General features: G+C 60.5%; 2 protein-coding genes across 2 annotated transcripts in view; one reads left to right on the top strand and one right to left on the bottom strand.

Annotated features, from left to right (window-relative positions):
• Positions 1–16,653, top strand: part of CUNH7orf50 (chromosome unknown C7orf50 homolog) — a 62,886-nt gene that overhangs the window by 5,915 nt on the left and 40,318 nt on the right. The window lies entirely within an intron of this gene.
• Positions 12,116–14,860, bottom strand: GPER1 (G protein-coupled estrogen receptor 1). Its single transcript, XM_036315466.1, has one exon. The coding sequence runs from the start codon at positions 14,364–14,366 to the stop codon at positions 13,257–13,259; it is 1,110 nt and encodes a 369-aa protein (XP_036171359.1). The 5' UTR covers positions 14,367–14,860; the 3' UTR covers positions 12,116–13,256.

Genomic DNA, 16,653 nt, shown 5'->3' with positions numbered 1-16,653 from the left:
GAAACCCTCGGCTGGGCCACCGGAGCTTGCTGCTGGCGGCATGTTTGTTCCCTTCCACACTGTATATCAGACCAGCCAGTGGCCGTGCCCCAGAGGGCTCCTGCCCCGGGGCAGGTGACAGGTAGCCTTTGCTCAGGACATGGGGGAAGGTTGTCGTGCAGGGGGACGAGGGGCAGGAGAGCAGGCCCTTGGAGCCACTTAGAGCAGATGTCAGCACGAGTGTGTGTGGCAGCTGGGCCCGGGAATGGGTTCCCCGGGGCCACCGTGCTGGGGACACCGTGGGAGTCTAGAGGTGCTCAGGGTCTGATGACTGGGGTCGGGTCACTCCAGGACTCCATCCGGTCGGCAGCTCTGCTCTCAGGAGGCAGCGTGCACCGGTTTGGCCGGCCGGCTGGGCAGCAGAGGAGGGCGGTGTGTGAAAGAAAGTGCCTGGCTTAGCTGGGCTGTGGGGCAAGAGGCCAGGCCAGCACCCAGGACACCCACTTGTCCTACGGAGCCTCGGCCACTCCGTGGCTTTCGTGGACTGTTTCTGTGACACTGTCCTGTTTCTGGGCCCTCCCGTGTCTTTGAGTGAACTAACTGCACACGCCGCCTTGCGATTGAGTTTTGTCATAAGAGTCTCAGCTTCCCTCGTCGCTGCAGGACCACGCGCGGCTTTATGGTAAATAGGGCCCGCGTGACAATTTGGGGGGGGGGGTGCTCTTTTTGTTAAAAGTGATTGTCTTTTGTTATTAAAGTTCATGTTGGTTCAGAGAAATCTAGGAAACGCAGGAGAAAAGCAAGCCTGTGGGTGGGTCTCTCCCGTGTCCTGTGGTGCCCAGGTGTGCACTGGTCTGCATCTCAGGGGCAGACCCGGCCTTCGGTTCAGTGTCCGCCAGGTGCCAAGGGTCCAGCACAGGAGGTGGCCTGTGGGAGAGAGCAAGCCAGCGGACAGCCCTGGAGGCCCCCCGAGGCCCGTGCAGCCCCACCTGGCCAGCGGGGGCCCAGGGGCTGCTGGTTTCCCCCACAGGTGCTGGGGCCCAGCAGGTCCGGCACTTGGAGGGTTTCGGTGCATCTCAGCGAGTCGGTCGGCTGGGGCTTGTGTCCTCAGGACCCTTCTTGTCTTGTGAAGCCAGCCTCCCAGGAGGCGGAGCCGCTGTTCCCGAGAACACTCCCTGCGCCGCTGACCGCTGCACCGGAGTTTACGGAGGGTGGCTGCCTGGCCGGGGAGCGCCTCCGGGCATTGGAGCTTGTGGAAAAGTACCGTGCCCCTCCCCACCCCCGTCCTGGAAGAACCTCTGGAATCCAGTGGAGAAGGGAGACGCCTCTGTCCCCAGGGGCCACTGTGTTGTCCTCCCGGAAATGTCTGTCTGGGCGGCCTGCGGGTCCCCGTGTGGTCACTTCCCACAGCACCAGCGCCCTGGACCTGTGCCAGGATGGCTGAAGTATCCCAAGCGGTGGTACTTCATTGCCCTTGGGGATGTCCCCAAGTTAGAGTCCCCTCCCCAGCTTGGCCCAGGGCTGTGTCTGCTCGTCTGACTGGTCCAGCTTCCTCCAGGGTCCATGCTGGCGCCCCTGTGCTGCTCCGGCCGTGAGGGCCTCTGCTCACTTCTCGCTTCTGGGTTTGCTCAGCTCACTGGCCATTAACCTGCACTGGCCCTTGTGAGCCTGGACTAGGGAGAGGTGGGTGCTCTGTGGAGGCCTCAGCGTCACCGTGGTAACGTCTTGCAGAGGACCTGAGAGCGAGGGCCTTTGGATGGGCCTCCAGGCCCCTGGGCTGATGCTCTCCAGCAGGCCTCCGCGTGCGCCCTGCCTTCCCCTTCCCACAGCTGCTTCTTTTTAAGTATGTTTTTATTGATTTCAGAGGTCGAAGAAGGGAGAGGGATAGAGAGATAGAAACATTGTTGAGAGAGTCATCAATCGGCTGCCTCCTGCACGCCCTTCCTGGGGATGGAGCCCACAATCCAGGCACGTGCCCTGACCCGGAATGGAACCAGTGCCTCTTGGTTCATGGGTCAACACTAACCACTGAGCACACCGGCCGGGCCTCAGAGCTTCTTGAACCTTCCTCGTAGCCTGTGCTTAGGGGCAGGACAGAGCTGGTCTCTTACTTGAATGAAAGGGTGGCGAGGAGCAAATGTTCCATGAACAGGATTGAGACGGGCTGCTGGCTGGGGTGCGTTTGAGGTTGGGAGGGGAGGGCTGGTGCAGGTTGGCCTCCTCCTCCCACTGCTCTCCCTGAGCACATGTGTAGCATGTCTGTTCTGCCCCCGAGGGAGACAGCGCAGCTCCTGTCACCCTCGAGCCGGTCAAGCGTCTGCGCTTGGTGGTCACCCGGGCTGAGCACCCCTCTACTGCTGTGAGCAGCCTCGCCGCCTGGAGACAGGGCGGCCGCAGGGCTCCTCTCGCTGCTCTCGGTCCCGGGAATCCCTGGTGTCTGCAAAGCACTCGCTCTTTCCCTTACAAAAGCACCTGAATGCTGGCTTCTCCGCGCCCCTGATGCCAAGGGCCGAGGTGGCGGTGCTGGCTCTCGGAGGCTGGGTCGCCTGCACAGTCACCTGTCCGGCCGGTGACAGAGGGGACGCCCAGGTTCCTGGCTCCGGTTACCTGGGGAGCACAGGAGGAGACACCTGCCCGGCCTGGTCCCGTAGAGCACGGCTGGGAACTGTCGGCGGTGGCGCGGCCGCGTGGGGCCGCTTTGCCCAGCACGGCGTAAGGAAGCACTGCGCTCTGGCGTGGCCCTCAGCTGAGTGTGAGGGGGAGGGGAGAGGCCCGAGGGGCGGGCCAGGCTGTCCGTCCTGCCCACAGTGACAGGTAACTTGGAAGGATAGTAGCCTCTCTTTCCCTTCAGAATGTGATGGGCGCCCGCCATAGCCCGTTGGTCCCCCATGCTCCCAGGTGGTCTCCACGGGCATGGCTGAAACGTGACCAAAGGGTCAGACGGCGTTTGTAATCTTGGAAACCCAGCCAGTTACGTGGGCATGAGCTGCAGGCTCTTTCAGAGCAGCTAAGAGGCCGTGAACTCTGCGGCCGGAGCATCTGCCCAAGCCAGCAGACCTCAGACCAGTGGTATTCGCCGCAGAAACGTTTCTGGTCTGGCATTGGGCTCTTTGTCCTCAGGGGCGGGCTGCTAATCTGGCCCAACAGCTCCCTGGGAGCCTGGACTGTTTTCCTTAGCAGAATTTCCTCTCTCCCATTGTTTTTGTTTTCTACTCTGACTGCTGAGCACTGGGCTGCCAGGCCTGGAATTGTAACCGACCGACTTGGGCTGGGCGGGCACCAGGGACAAGGAGCCAAGTCCATAGACCAGGGTCAGTGACTTCCCTGCGGTTGCAGCAGGTGCCCCTGGAAACAGTGTCCGTGTGGCTGCCTAACTGTCCGTTCCTGGGATGTGCCCCTGGAGGGATGGCAGGGCAGGGTCTGCACCCCGAGTCTGATGAACCTGATGCCTGATCCCCCAGGGGCCCCGCCCCACGGCCCCCCCCCCCCCCTTCCTCCAAGGCAGCTGGGACTGCCTGTCAGCAAGCTTCTGGCCGTGCTCACCTGGTGGGTGAAGGATGGGCCTGTGCAGTTCACACTTCACAGCTCACTGGTGAAGCAGACAGTTTTCAGCTATTTGTTAACGAGGCCCGGGGCACGGATTCGTGCACACCGAAAGGACATTCATTGGAAGAAATATTGTAACTTCACTCTGCCCTTTATAACAGAAGTGTCAACAAATTCACGATCGATAATGACATGGAAACACACGCGTGCGATCGGCGCCAGCGCGAGCTCTATGTGTGTGGTGCATGCGTGAGTCAACTTAGCCTCTTATAGAACAAGCTTGCTTCATTAGACCTGCTTTCTGATGCAGCTAAACTTTTTCCAGCCCAGCGAAGCACCCAACTTCTCCTTCAGGTAATTGTCAGCAACACAGCAGGAAATATCAACGCAAAGCAGATTATTGTTGTAGATCACACAGGGAGAACAAAGGGTGAAATATTTAATGCAGCCGTGTCTGACTATATTCTGCGCAGTGAGAAAACCTGACGTCATTGTCAAGGTCCACCATTTCTTGCTTCTGTTCAGTCAGGTCAAGTTTCTAAACTTTCTAAATCTCCATTTTCTGGCTAATAAAAAGAAAATAGGATTCTACCGTGTCTCCTATCTGCCTACTCCAGGACTTCTGTGAGGATCAAATGATTGTTAAAGTGTAAAATGTTTCTACCTGGCTATAAAGCAAGTCGTGTTCCTGGGCTGAAGAAACACCAAGAAGGCTAGTCACTAGGGCAGTGATGGCGAACCTATGACACGCGTGTCAGAGGTGACACGCGAACTCATTTTTTTGGTTGATTTTTCTTTGTTAAATGGCATTTAAATATATAAAATAAATATCAAAAATATAAGTCTTTGTTTTACTATGGTTGCACATATCAAAAAATTTCTATATGTGACACGGCACCAGAGTTAAGTTAGGGTTTTTCAAAATGCTGACACGGAGAGGAAGCTAATTTGTTTCATGGTTTTTGATGATAATATTCTTCTTAGGAACTTTTTATGACAGGTGAATTTTAAATTTAAGTTTTGATTTTTTTATTGAGGTTTAATTGACATAACATTAGTTTCAGGTATATAGCATAATGATTATTAAGAAGTCTTTCTCCTAGTTAATTATAAACACATTTTCTTACATGTTTTTCTGAATTTGATGATTTTTTTTTTTAATTGATTTCAGAGAGGAAGGGAGAGGGAGAAAGAGATAGAAACGTCAACCATGAGAGGAAATCATTGATTGGCTTGCTTCCTACACGCCCCCTAACTGGGGATCAAGCCTGCAACTTGGGCATGTGCCCTTGACCCGAATTGAACCCAGGACCCTTCAATCTGCAGGCCAATGCTCCGTCCACTGAGCCACACCAGCTAGGGCTGAATTTGATTTTTACATTTTGTTTTTTAAACTAATTGAAATTTATATTTGTGTTTTATGTGAGGTGGGAATCTGACTTTATTTTTTTCTCAGAGAAAGATGCAGTTGTACCCTATCATTCGATGTATACTCTGTCCTTTTTAAACATGTTAACCCCCTCTAAACTCTTGGACTTGCATCTCATCCCAGCAATCGGTCTGTTCTTCTGTTCAGTACTTGGAACTTGTACTTAGATCAGGGGACATGGGACGCGGTGCAGAGTTCAGAAGGAATGAAGGATGCCGGCAAGATGCCCCCCCATAGACACCCCCCCATCCCCAAGCCGAGCTCATGCCCCAGGCACCTGCAGCTGCCCTGGGTGGAGTGCCCCTGCCACGGCGCTGGGCGCCAGCTCTGCTACCCTCAGTTTGGGCCTGAAATTCTCTACTCTTTTGTCGGCTCTTTGATGCTTTATGAAAATAGTTGTTTTTTCCATTTTGGTCAGTGTTTTTGGTCCCCATCCCTCCCGCGCTCCTCAGAGCTGGTCTAAATCGAATTGGTTTGGTAAATGTCTTCCCTCGGGGCCAGCTGTGACGTGCCTCAGGCTTGGTGGGCCCATCTGCCACACCGTCAGTGCTGCCAGGCGGTGTAAATGAGCGGGCAGGCTGAGCCCAAGTCTAGGTTATTTGCCAAAGCGAGCTGGCAGGCGAGCTGGCCCCGGGGCTGTGGTTTGCACTGTCCTGGGCTCCATGATGGAGCCACCAAAGTGGGAAGGCGTTTCCTGGTCACAGCTGTGACGGGGTGGCCTCCAGCCGCTGGCTCCCACGTCTGAGGGGTCCCTGCTGCAGAGCAGCCCTCCCTGGCCTCGCGCCCCCCACCCCGGGCCACCTGCTGGAAGGAGGCAGGGATGCACTTGGGGTGGGGGCACGAGGCCCTCCTGTGGGCCCTGTGAGGGAAGTGGCATCGCTGCGGTGGGACAGGTGGCCGTGGCACCGCACACAGGGCTAGTGCGGGAGAGAACACGGCGTCTGCGAGCTGCAGGAGAACGTTTGGGTTGGATATAAATTCGTCTCTGCATGGAGGGAGTTCAGCCACCAGCACTGTGCTCATGGACACTTGTTGCTGAGCGTGGACACCTGTGCCCTCTCGGGACACAGGCCCTGACAGTCGTGAGCCGGAGTGTGGAGCCTCCAGCCAGCTGAGTCCCCAGCCCCAGCTCCTCCGTCTCATGGGAGGTGTTGACCAGGTTCCTGGCTGCAGCTGCCAGGACGCGCAAGGACACACCCCCGGGACACGGAAACCCCGGCTGGAATCCCCGGGGGAGCCTTGTCCAGGATTTTAAAGGCTGGGGCTCAGGGCATGTGGCTCTGCTGCTCAGCCTCCGTGGGGACGGCCGGGCGACGCGGAGCTGCCCTCAGGTGGGAGCTGCGCCGTCTTCAGTGCTCGAGGCTGCACGTCCTGTCCCGCGGGCTCTGCACTCCCCGCTCCGGGGTCCGAGCTGGGCGCGGGAGCCACCACAGAGGGAGGTGCAGCTGCCAGCGAGGGCCTCTCAGAACCCGAGCCTCCGTGCCAGGGACATGCTCGGCTGGGACGGGGGAGGGGTGTTTCTGGGGTGCACTGGACGGATTCGGGGGGCTGGTAAAGTGGGAGACTTCTGAGGCTCCTCGCAGCACTCCAAGTCCCCCGTCCTCTGGGGTCCCTTGTCCCTTCTGTGTTCTGAATGGAGGGGCAGCTAAGTGTGGGGCCTGCTGGGAGGGAGCCCCTGGCGGGTGGGCGAGGTGAGCTCCCAGCGCAGGAGCGAACAAGTCACCTGTGATGGCGCTCACACAGGCCACAGGGCTGTGCCATGGGGTGCCCGGTGTTACGTTTTCTTAACGAAAACTTACTTTTGAAATTATTATAGATACGTAGGAAGTTGCAGGTCCCTGTGCCCAGTTCCCCCATTGATGACAGACTGTGGCATCAAAACCAGGAAGTGGACATGGTGCCACCCCAGACTCATTCAGGCTCCACTCGTGTTGCGTGTGCGTGTGTGTGTGGGGGGGGTGCTCGTGTGTGGGGGTGCTCGTGCGTGCATGCTCGTGCATGTGTGTGGGGGGTCCTCGTGGGTGTTCTGTGCATCCGTCACAGGTGCGGAGTCTAACCCTCGCAGACGGCCAAGGCACAGAGTGCTCCGTCACCCACGCCCCCTCGGGCCCCCGTTACAGCCCCTCGCCCGGGACCAGGGCACGAGGCTGTTCCCAGGGCCTTGCTTCTGCGAGGGCACGTGTCCTCTCGGAGGGGCACCGTGTGGCTCCTTGGGGGGGTTGGCACGTGCGTGTGGAGTTCCTGGAGAAACCGCCACCTGCTTTCCTGAGCGGCTGTTGTTTCCCTAAGCCTCCCCACTGTCGCGCGAGACCCAGCGCCCGAGTCGCCACAGCGCGTGGCACGTCCCTGCTTGCGCTTCAGGCCTCGGTCCCGGCTCTCAGGTTTGGGAGGGGACAGCCCCTTGTCCGGGCCAGGACCGGCGGGCAGCACTGGCTTCCGCTGGCGATGTGGGCGTGGCTTCAGTGACTAGAAACTGCCGGGTGGCTGGTCTTGGGGGGTTTTCTGGCTTCGGGGCAGGTGGGGTGTCCTGCTGGGTCCCCCTTTGCCGTGCCTTGGTCTGCCCTGCCTGTGTGTGATGTCCTTGTCTTTCTCCAGGAGCTCTTTGGGCATCGTTTGGAGCAGAGGGGGGCTGGGGCGACAGTCTGGTCGGCTTGCAGGCTGGCCCGAGGGGGTGCCTCAGACTAGAGCGGGCTCCTGGCTCATGGTTAACGGGCTCCGGGCTCATGGTTAACGGGCTCCGGGCTCATGGTTAACCGGCTCCGGGCTCATGGTTAACGGGCTCCGGGCTCATGGTTAAGCCGGAAGGACGACCGCCGAAGAGTTGGGAGCTGAGCAGCTGTCCTGCCCCGGAGATGCAGCCTCCCCATCCATTCCCATCGGGCCGCCCTCCAGCTGTCCCGCCATCATCCCGGCTCCGGTGGCCCTGCGGCAGCCAGGGAGCATCTGTGAGCCCTGCTTCCTGTGTCAGCACAAAATAGCTCAGCAACTGTGACTTTAGAAAGCAGTGTTATTTCCTCTGATCAGACATGACCGTGGTAAAGGAGAGTGAGAGAAAAGACAGGGAACACGGGAGGGGAGGGAACCAGAACAGGGCTCTACCTGTGAGGGCGCCGCGGGGCCGGGAGCCGCAGCGTCTCACCGCCGAGCGCTCCCTCTGCTGCGCCTTTCCCGCGCCCGCACCGGCCTGTGGGACCGTGACAGGGCGGCTCGCGGGTTTCAGCTGCCACCTCGCTGACGCTGTGACGCTGTGACCGCACTGACGTGTGGCCGCCGTGTTTCTCTCCATCCTGTGCAGCATTTGTCTTCTTGCACAGCTTTCTTCATGAAGCAGATTCCCCATCGGTTGTTGTTTATGGCTTTTGCCCTAAACAAACAGCCCCTCCACCTGCCCTCCCGCCCCCCAATGTGAATGAGAAAATGCCGCCCACTGGGCAGACAGCAGGACTCTGGGGGCGGGGTGTGTGTGAAAGCGGCTCCCATACAGGAAAGCAAGGCCCATTCGCGGGTGTGCTTGTGCGTAGCATGGGCTCGGCTTGGTTGTCAGCAGGTCTCCTCGGCAGCGGAGAACGTGCCCTGGTGAAACCACAGCGCGGGGGTCACGGGGTTCGCTGCGTGCGCCAGGGCGGGTGCCCGGCCTCAGCACGGCGGGCTCTCCGCGCTCACACAGATGACCCTGAGGTCACAAGACTCACTGTGTTTAGTCCTTTCGCCATTTTTGAGGTTGAACTGGGTCTGGGTGGCCCGTCCGTCCGCAGTGCTCCTAGAGGCCCTGAGCGAGTCTGTTTTCTCCGCTTTAGGAGCGGGCGCCGTGTCTCTGGTGTCTTGAGATGGTTGGTCGTGGTGTGGAGGGTGTCGCTGGGGCCTGCTAGAGCCGGGGGAGTTGTGCCCAGGGCTTCTCTGGATGCGCGTCTGCGGGTTGTCTCCCCGGCCCCTGCTCCATGGAGCCTGGTGGGTGGTTCCTGGTGCAGGAGGACACCACACGCTCGGGGAGGGAGGGGGGGGCTTCCTTCACGGTGACGCGCACTCAGCTCAGGAGCAGCGTCCCGGCCTCGTCCACAGCGGACGCGGGAGCTCCGGTTCAGGGTCCGAGATGCAGAGTGGGGGCTGAGGCCGCTGCTGGCTCAGCTGCGGATTATTTTTGTGGCGGAATGACGCGCTTTCCCAGGCGCCGTCGCCACAGCTGGGAAAACAGTGGCTGCTCGGCAGCAGTTTCCCAGGCACAGAGCTCGCCTCCTGCTGCTCCAGCATAAACATGTCCAGTTTAGCTCTCGTCCTGTGGGCGGTGTCGGGGCCGCGGCCCTTCTCATCTGCACGGCCCCCTCCGCCTGCACCTGGAGCAGCCAGGACGGCGTCGGAGCGCCCGCACCAGAGCCCGGCTTGTGTGTGTGCTCAGACATAACACCCTGGAGCTAAAAATCGCCACGGGGTTCACTGACAGCGCTGCCATCTGCACCTCCCGAGGCGCCGCCTAGAACCAGGAGGTTGGGCAGGCGAGGCCGCTGTTGGGCAGGGACTGCACTGTGGCTGCGGGCACTGGCCGGGACCAGGGATGTGGCAGTGCACCCCACCCCAGGGCACGGGGCTCCTGTACCAGGTGGCGCGGCAGATGTTGGGAATGAACCAGGGGAAGAAGGGCCTGAGACCGAGGTGGAGGCTGACCAGTCGCCAGACGATGGAGCAGGAGGACGTGATTTCACAGTCCAGAGGGGAGTGGCAGGGCTGGGCGGCTGCAGGCCCTGAGGGAGCCTCTCCCCGCCCCCTGCACGTCTGTGTTTGGAGCGGGGGGAAGACCAAGTGAGGGCCAACGGCTGCACTTGGCAGGAGGTGACCTGGAAGCGGCCGGCGTGCCCTCCTTCTCACCTACTGACCTCACCTTACGTCCGTCCTATCCGGCTACGGGCACGGCCGGCAGCCCAGGGCCCGGTCAAACCCTGGGGGCCCTGCTCCTGGCAGCAGGGGGACGCACTGGACGGGAGGAGTCCTTGTCACAGGGCTCGATGGCGCTGCTTTCATGTGACTTCAGGGAAGGGCTGGGGCAGGTAGACGCTCACACAGGGCGGGGCGGGGCGGGGTGCCTCGGAACACTCAGTGGGGGCACCAGGGGCGCCAGGAGGGGATGTGAAACAGTAGGAGCAGCCGGAACAAGCACTGGGTCACCTGGCACCAAGCGGTGGGGCCGCTGCGTCTGTGCGAACGAGCAGTTTATGGCTCAGTCTTTGCTCGTGTTGCTGCTCTAAAAGCCTGGGGGTTCTGAGGAGCATCCGGCTGTGGAGCCAGACCCCACACCAGCCTCCTGCCCTCACAGCTCCAGCAGCTGCTGCTCCTGTGCCCAGCCAGAGTCCCCCCGAAGCTCGGTGTCCACTGAGCGCCTCGCGGTGGGCTCCCCCAGAGCGTCTGTCCACAGCCTCCCGCTGCTCCCTTGCTTAGGCAAAATCCTGTTCTCACTTTTTTCTTTTATTGTCATAAAATGCACCCAATATAAAATGAACTCTTTTAGCCATTTTTTTTCTTTAAATATGTTTTCACTGATTTCAGAGAGGAAGAGAGAGAGAAACATCAGTGATGACAGGGAATCATTGCCTGGCTGCCTCCTGCACATCTGACCGAGCCCACAGCCCAGGAATGTGCTCTTGACCAGAATCAAACCCGGGACCCTTCAGTCCGCAGGCCGACGCCCTAACCACTGAGCCAAACTGGCGAGGGCCCTTTTAGCCATTCTTCGACGTAGCGTTCAGTGGCAGTGAGCACGTTCACATTGTTGTGCATCCGTCACCACCACCATCTCCAGAACTTTCTCATCTTCCCAAACAGACTGTCCCCGTGAGCACTCGCTGCCCAGGCCCTGGCTCCGCCTCCCCCCTCCTGTCTGTGGATCTGACTCCTCCAGGGCCTCGCATTCACTCTTGGCGCCTGTGTTTCTCTCCCGTCCCATGAGGGTCAGGTGGCCACGCAGAGCGCAGCTCTTTGGGCCTTGGGTCTGGGGGTGGTGAGGACAGCGTGCTTTGGCGTGCAGTCACTGGCCCGGTTTTGAGCTTCCTGCCAGAGGTTGGTGTGGGAGTCCATCATTTTATTTATTTATTTTTTAGTATATTTTATTGATTTCAGAGAGGAAGGGAGAGGGGGAGAGAGAGAGAAACATCAATGATGAGAGAGAATCATGGATTAGCCGCCTCCTGCACGCCCCACACTGGGTAACGAGTCCACAACCCGGGCCTGTGCCCTTGACCAGAATCGAACACAGGACCCTTCCGTCTGCAGGCCAACGCTCTATCCACTGAGCCACACCAGCTAGGGTGGGAGTCCGTCCTTTTAGGCGCTCGGCTTTAAGGGGGATTGGACATGTGCTGTCCGAGCCGCCCTCGCCCGGGGTCGGGTGGGGGATGGAATTGTGAGACTCAGGGGACTTAGAAAGGGACTCGGGGAGCCCTGAAGCAGGTCTCCCCTCGGGCAGCTCGGGCGCTGCTGTCGGGGAGAGCTCTGTTGTGGGGGCGAGGGAGGACCTTTGCATTTAACTCTGTTTCTTAGAAGGAGCTGCTCGATGAGACCAGTGTCCTCTGAGACAGTGGCCTGCTGGGGTTTTCTTCGTTCCTGGGCCGTTTGCATTTTTGAGTCAGCAAAGAAAAATGCCATGCTGTTGGCCAGGGACGGAGTGTTCTGTGCTGGGCCGGGTCTCAGGAGGATGTCCCCCCTCTCTTGTTTGTTGAAGCAGTGACTTCTCTGGAGGACCCAGGTCTCCTGGGGCCTGGGCGACTCACCTGGATCCAGGTGGCGGCTCGGCGAGACTGAGTCCACGCAGCTGGCTCCCTTCAGAGCCTGTGCAAGGGCCACGGGAACCACAGACTCGGGACAGCCCATTCCTCCTAGAGGACGCAGGGCGGGAAACGGCCCGAGGACCCGCTCATTCATGGCTGTGCGGGGGGTGGGGGGCGCACAGGCGCTCTGTGTGCAAGGACCCTGCCACCCGGGGGGCTCTCGTCACCTGAGTCGCAGCTAGCATCCTACGATAAGCGCTCGGTGGAGGCCACCCAGGAGGACCCTTCGGATCAGTTGGTCTGGTGACCTGCATTCCCTTGGCTTTTAAACTTGTATTTCCAGGCGGGATCCGCACTCACTGTTCAACAGCAGGAGTCAGATCTGTGGGAGAGCTGATGTTTTCTGGGTGTGTGACAGCTGCAGCTGCAGGCGTGAGCACACACTCGCCTGCCCGCCCGAGGGGGTGGGGGGCAGGGACTGTCGGATACCCTGAACCTTTTACGGGGCTCTCCCAGGCCTCATGCTCCCGGAAGCTGGTTCAGTGCATCCGGGGCAGCCTGTGGGGGCCCCGCTGCTGTCCCGGGGCCCATCCCACTGGATGGACAGACCTGCCCACTTCTCAGGACCCCGCCTGCGGGCTCCCTGACTGCCCGGAGCTGCAGCTGTCCCTGCAGGACTGCGGGTTGCGCTTGTGCTGACAGCCAGAACCTTCTAGAAGAGTGAGGCCGCGTGGAACATTCTGCCCAAGGATGGTGCAGCAGGGCCCAGACCCCCAGAGATGCCGCCATGTCCAGGGGCTGCGGTGAGTGTTGGCCTAAGAGCTCTCACGTGAGTGAGGAGCCGCATCGCGCAGGAGACTTTACGGGCTCCATGAGCCCCACCCGCCCCGGGAGGGAGCTGCTTCGAGAACCTGGAGGCACCAGCACGCGAGTTTTATTGACAGAGCTGAGCAGTGCCAGCCACCACTGGCATTACCTCTGTACATTTTACCCAGAGCTGTTCTCACGGCGTCCTCACTGCTCCACTGTCCCCACGAGCTGGAGCGTCTCGCCGTGTTCCCGAGCCGCCCTCGGGGCCCCTCCACTCCGCTGCTGCAGAGACGCTGCGTCCAGATGGAAAGGAGGGAGTGATGGTGCCCAGGCAGCCTGAGCGCGCAGGTGTCACTCTCACCTGGGGACCAAAGGCACTGGGCAGGCACGCAGCGTGCGGACACAGACGGGGCAGTGGCCTTGCCAGCTCAGCTCAGCCTTAGGCTCCATTTCTCCTGAGGGGCAGGCTCCTGGCGAGCTGCCTGGCATGAAGGCGCTCCACCAAAGCGCCCTCCTTGCTGCTGCCGTGAGACAGTCTGCGCGGAGAGGGCCACGCGGGTCCCAGGCCCGTGGCATCCGTGACTGCCATCGGGAGCACGGTGGTGGTACAGCTCTGCAGCAGCTGGTGCAGGTGCCTGAGAGCTCGAGGGTGGCAGCGCTCCAGCTGGGAGGGGCCCTGGCATGCCCTGACCCCCTCGGTGCCCTCGCCCGGGCGGTGCTGAGGGCAGGAGCAGCTCCCGTCACGCCACGCTGCTGAACCTCACCTCTGGCTGCTCGGCATCCGGGATGACGGCCTTCAGGGCCGCGTGGCAGAAGCGATTCAGGGCCGACACGCTTGTTCTCTGCTCCATGTACAGCCGCAGCTTGAATCTGAAGGTCTCCCCAAGGAAGCTGTAGATGAGGGGGTTCAGGCAGCTGTTGGAGAAAGCTGCGAGGTTGACAATGTGGCCGGTGAGGGGGTAGGCATGGCGGAAAGACTGTTGGCAGGGCTCGGCGCCTGGCTGCGCCTGCTGCAGGAGGTGCACGCTGATGAACACGTTCTCGGGCAGCCAGCAGATGAAGAAGACGAGGACCACGGCCACGATCATGCGGAGCGCCTTCTGCCGGCGCGGGCGCAGGCCCCGGCTCCTGTGGGCCTTGACGAGGACCCGGGCGATGAGTGAGTAGCAGAGGCCGATGATGGCGAAGGGGATGATGAAGCCCAGGGTGACCTCCAGCCACTGGATCTCCTTGACGTCTGCGAAGCAGAAGCAGACGTCCCCGGAGTGCTGCAGGTGCACAGCGGTGAAGGGCACCAGTGTGGCGGAGACCGAGGCCATCCAGATGAGGCCGCAGCTGAGCCGGGCGTGCTGCTTGGTGCGGAACAGGCCGCAGCGCATGGCCTGGGCCAGGGCGAGGTAGCGGTCGAAGCTCATCCAGGTGAGGAAGAAGATGCTGCTGTACATGTTGATCTGCAGGAAGAGGGACATGAAGGTGCAGAGCACGGCGATGTCGTAGTACTGCTCGTCCAGGTTGAACACCTCGATCAGCGAGTCGGCCACCAGGATGAGGTCGGCTGCCGCCAGGTTGATGAAGTACAGGTCGGGGACGCTCATCCTCTCCCGGGCGCTGAGGTTCACCACCAGGATCAGGATGTTCCCCACGAAGCCGATGGGGAAGAGGAAGACGGTGTAGAGGCAGGAGAGGAAGAGCCCGATGGCGTACTGCGGGTGCGGGTGCGCCGCCAGCTCGCCCGTCTGGTTGGCTAGTGCCCTGCCGGCCAGCACGCCGGACAGGTTGAGCGCCACGGGGGTGCCGTCGTAGGCTCCGGGGTGGGTCTCCATGCCAGCGACGGGCGCTCGGGAGGTCATGCCCACACCTCCACCACGGGCGGCCTTCAGGCTCTGCCGGGAGGCTCTCAGAAACCCGTCTTAAGCAGCACATCCATCTTGAGAAAGAAAGGTGCTGTCCTCAGAAGTGAGCCGGGCGTAGGTCACTCGGAGCCCGTCAGCAGGAGCCGGCGGCCGGGGTCTGCCCTGCAGGAGGAGGCGGGCGGCGGGCGGGCTCTGCACGACCCGCTCCTGCGGGCACCTGGGAGCAGAGGGGCGCAGGGCGCCCTCCACCCTTCATGCTGCAGGCAGGTGTACTGTGGGTGCGGAAGGGCTCCCTGCAGGTGTGTCTTCTGGGAGGACACGTGCTGCTGCGCCGAGGCAGAGAAATAGACGCTCCCCCGAGGGCTCGCTGCTGCGGACGGACAGTGAGTCAGCCTCACCCAGGAGCCTCGGACGGCCGGTCCAGTGGCTGGCTTGTGCAGTGATGTGGAGACGGGTTGGAAATCTTAGGAAGACTACTGTCTGTCGGGAGAGGAGATAGAATTTATGTTGGCAGCTGTTGGAAGAGGAATAAGCAGGAGGGAAACCCAGCTTTTCTGAGAGACAGTGGGTCCCAGGCGCCGTGGGGAGACGGGGTAGAACCTCTTCTCTGACAGGAAAATGATCCAAGAAATCTCGCTTCCTTGCTAAGCCTCGCACTAAGTTTAGATGCCGAAAATGAAACTTTTTTAAATAACATGGCATGAAAGACAAACTAAGGAATGAAAATGGTAATTGTTTTAGGGAACACTATTGAAATTTTATTCAGTGTGTTGACAATTACTGTCACACCTAATATGTTCTGTAATGCTGTTTGTAACCTAGCAACCCGGTGACCTGGAAGTGGGCAAGGCAGCCGCCCTTTCAGCCGGCTCTGGGGGCTGGCGGCCGGCTGCTGGCCGATGCGGGCAGCTCTGTGGAAACTGGGGCTTCGGGTCTGCACTTGACTGTCGTCCCCCAAGTTCTCTGTGGGTCGGCTGCGTGCGGTATTAGGTCACAGTGCGGGGGAGTGCCCCCTGGCAGGGGGCAGGCCCCACAGCACACAGGACGGCCCCACCCAGGGACCCAGGGAGGGACGCGCCCGCTCAAGGGCAGAGAAGCCCAGAGGAACCGGCTGGTCCCACTAAAATGGATTTGAATTGTTGATTTGAGAGTTTTCATTTAATCCCGGGAGGCCATGAGGAACCGATTCTGAAGAGCTGCCAACCCAGACTCGACATTCCTAGACCTCGCACTCGAAAATGCTGGAAACTAAAGAGAGAGCCAGCCCCTGCCCAGCTCTGTGTCAGGACCCTTTACCTGGCGGTCGATACCTTTGGTTTTAGTCTGTGTTTTTAGAGCCTCTTTTATTTCTTTGTAAAACTGCCCTGGCTGTTTGCTTTGCTCTTTAACTGGGAATCCTGAGGTGCTAGGCGGCTCATAGGGGAGCGTGAGGTGAGCGGGCACGACGGCACAGGGGCTGCGAGGGAGCCTCCACCCAGGCTGTGTCCAGGAGGAGGTGCAGGGACGGGGCTGGCCGCGAGCACCCACTAACGGGTGGGGAGCAGTAGACGGATGCGCCATCGGGTGGGCCCCCACTGCTTGTCCGAGAGAAGCCAGGCCACATTTTGTCAGACCCATTAGGCTCGCGTCCTTGTAAAGCAAGTCGATCACTGGTGCTTTCTGGGGCAGGCAAGCGTTTTCATTAAAGGAGGACAGAGGGTTGTGCTGGCCGGCGGGGCTGCAGGCGCTGCCTGTCCTGTGGGCGCCGGTCCTCACTGGGACACGGGCTAGAGCTGGGATGCAGCCCGCACACCGAGCCTCCCGAGTCACACCGACATCATGAGAGCTGAGTGGGGGTTTTCTCCCACGGAGCGTGGCTCTACCCAGAGGTTGGGGGCCTCGTGCCCCTGGCCCCAGCTGGTGCTCAGTCTACCCATATCCGTGCCCAGCTGTCACCCACAGTGGGCTGCACACCCACCTGAAGGCAGAACCAGGAACCCAGACAGACTTACCTGTGCCGCAGCTGGCGCCCCGCCCGTGCCCCTCTGAGCAGACCCCCCCTGTCCTGCAAGGGCTCCTGGCCAGCCCAGGTACTGTGCTCACGGCCCCTGGCCGCTGGCCGCACACGGGAGGAAGGCTGGGGCCGTGGAAGCGGAGGTGCCTGTGGTCCTCACGGAAGCCGAAGCGTCGCGGCTGCCGGGGAGCAGCCTTTATATCTGCAGGCTCTGGGGCTGGGCCGCCCATGGGCTCTGGAAGCTGGGCAGCCTCCCTCCGCTGGAGGCCTCCCTCCCAGAAGGCCAGGGTT

The sequence above is a fragment of the Myotis myotis genome, unplaced genomic scaffold (genome assembly GCF_014108235.1).
Source record: "Myotis myotis isolate mMyoMyo1 unplaced genomic scaffold, mMyoMyo1.p scaffold_m19_p_6, whole genome shotgun sequence".
NCBI classification, from domain to species: Eukaryota; Metazoa; Chordata; class Mammalia; order Chiroptera; family Vespertilionidae; genus Myotis; species Myotis myotis.
The sequence above is the reverse complement of the archived record's forward strand: the minus strand, read 5'-3'. Positions and strand labels throughout refer to the sequence as shown.

Coding starts and splice junctions, on each gene's coding strand:
- GPER1 (XM_036315466.1), bottom strand. CDS start 14,366: ATGACCTCCCGAGCGCCCGTCGCTGGCATGGAGACCCACCCCGGAGCC.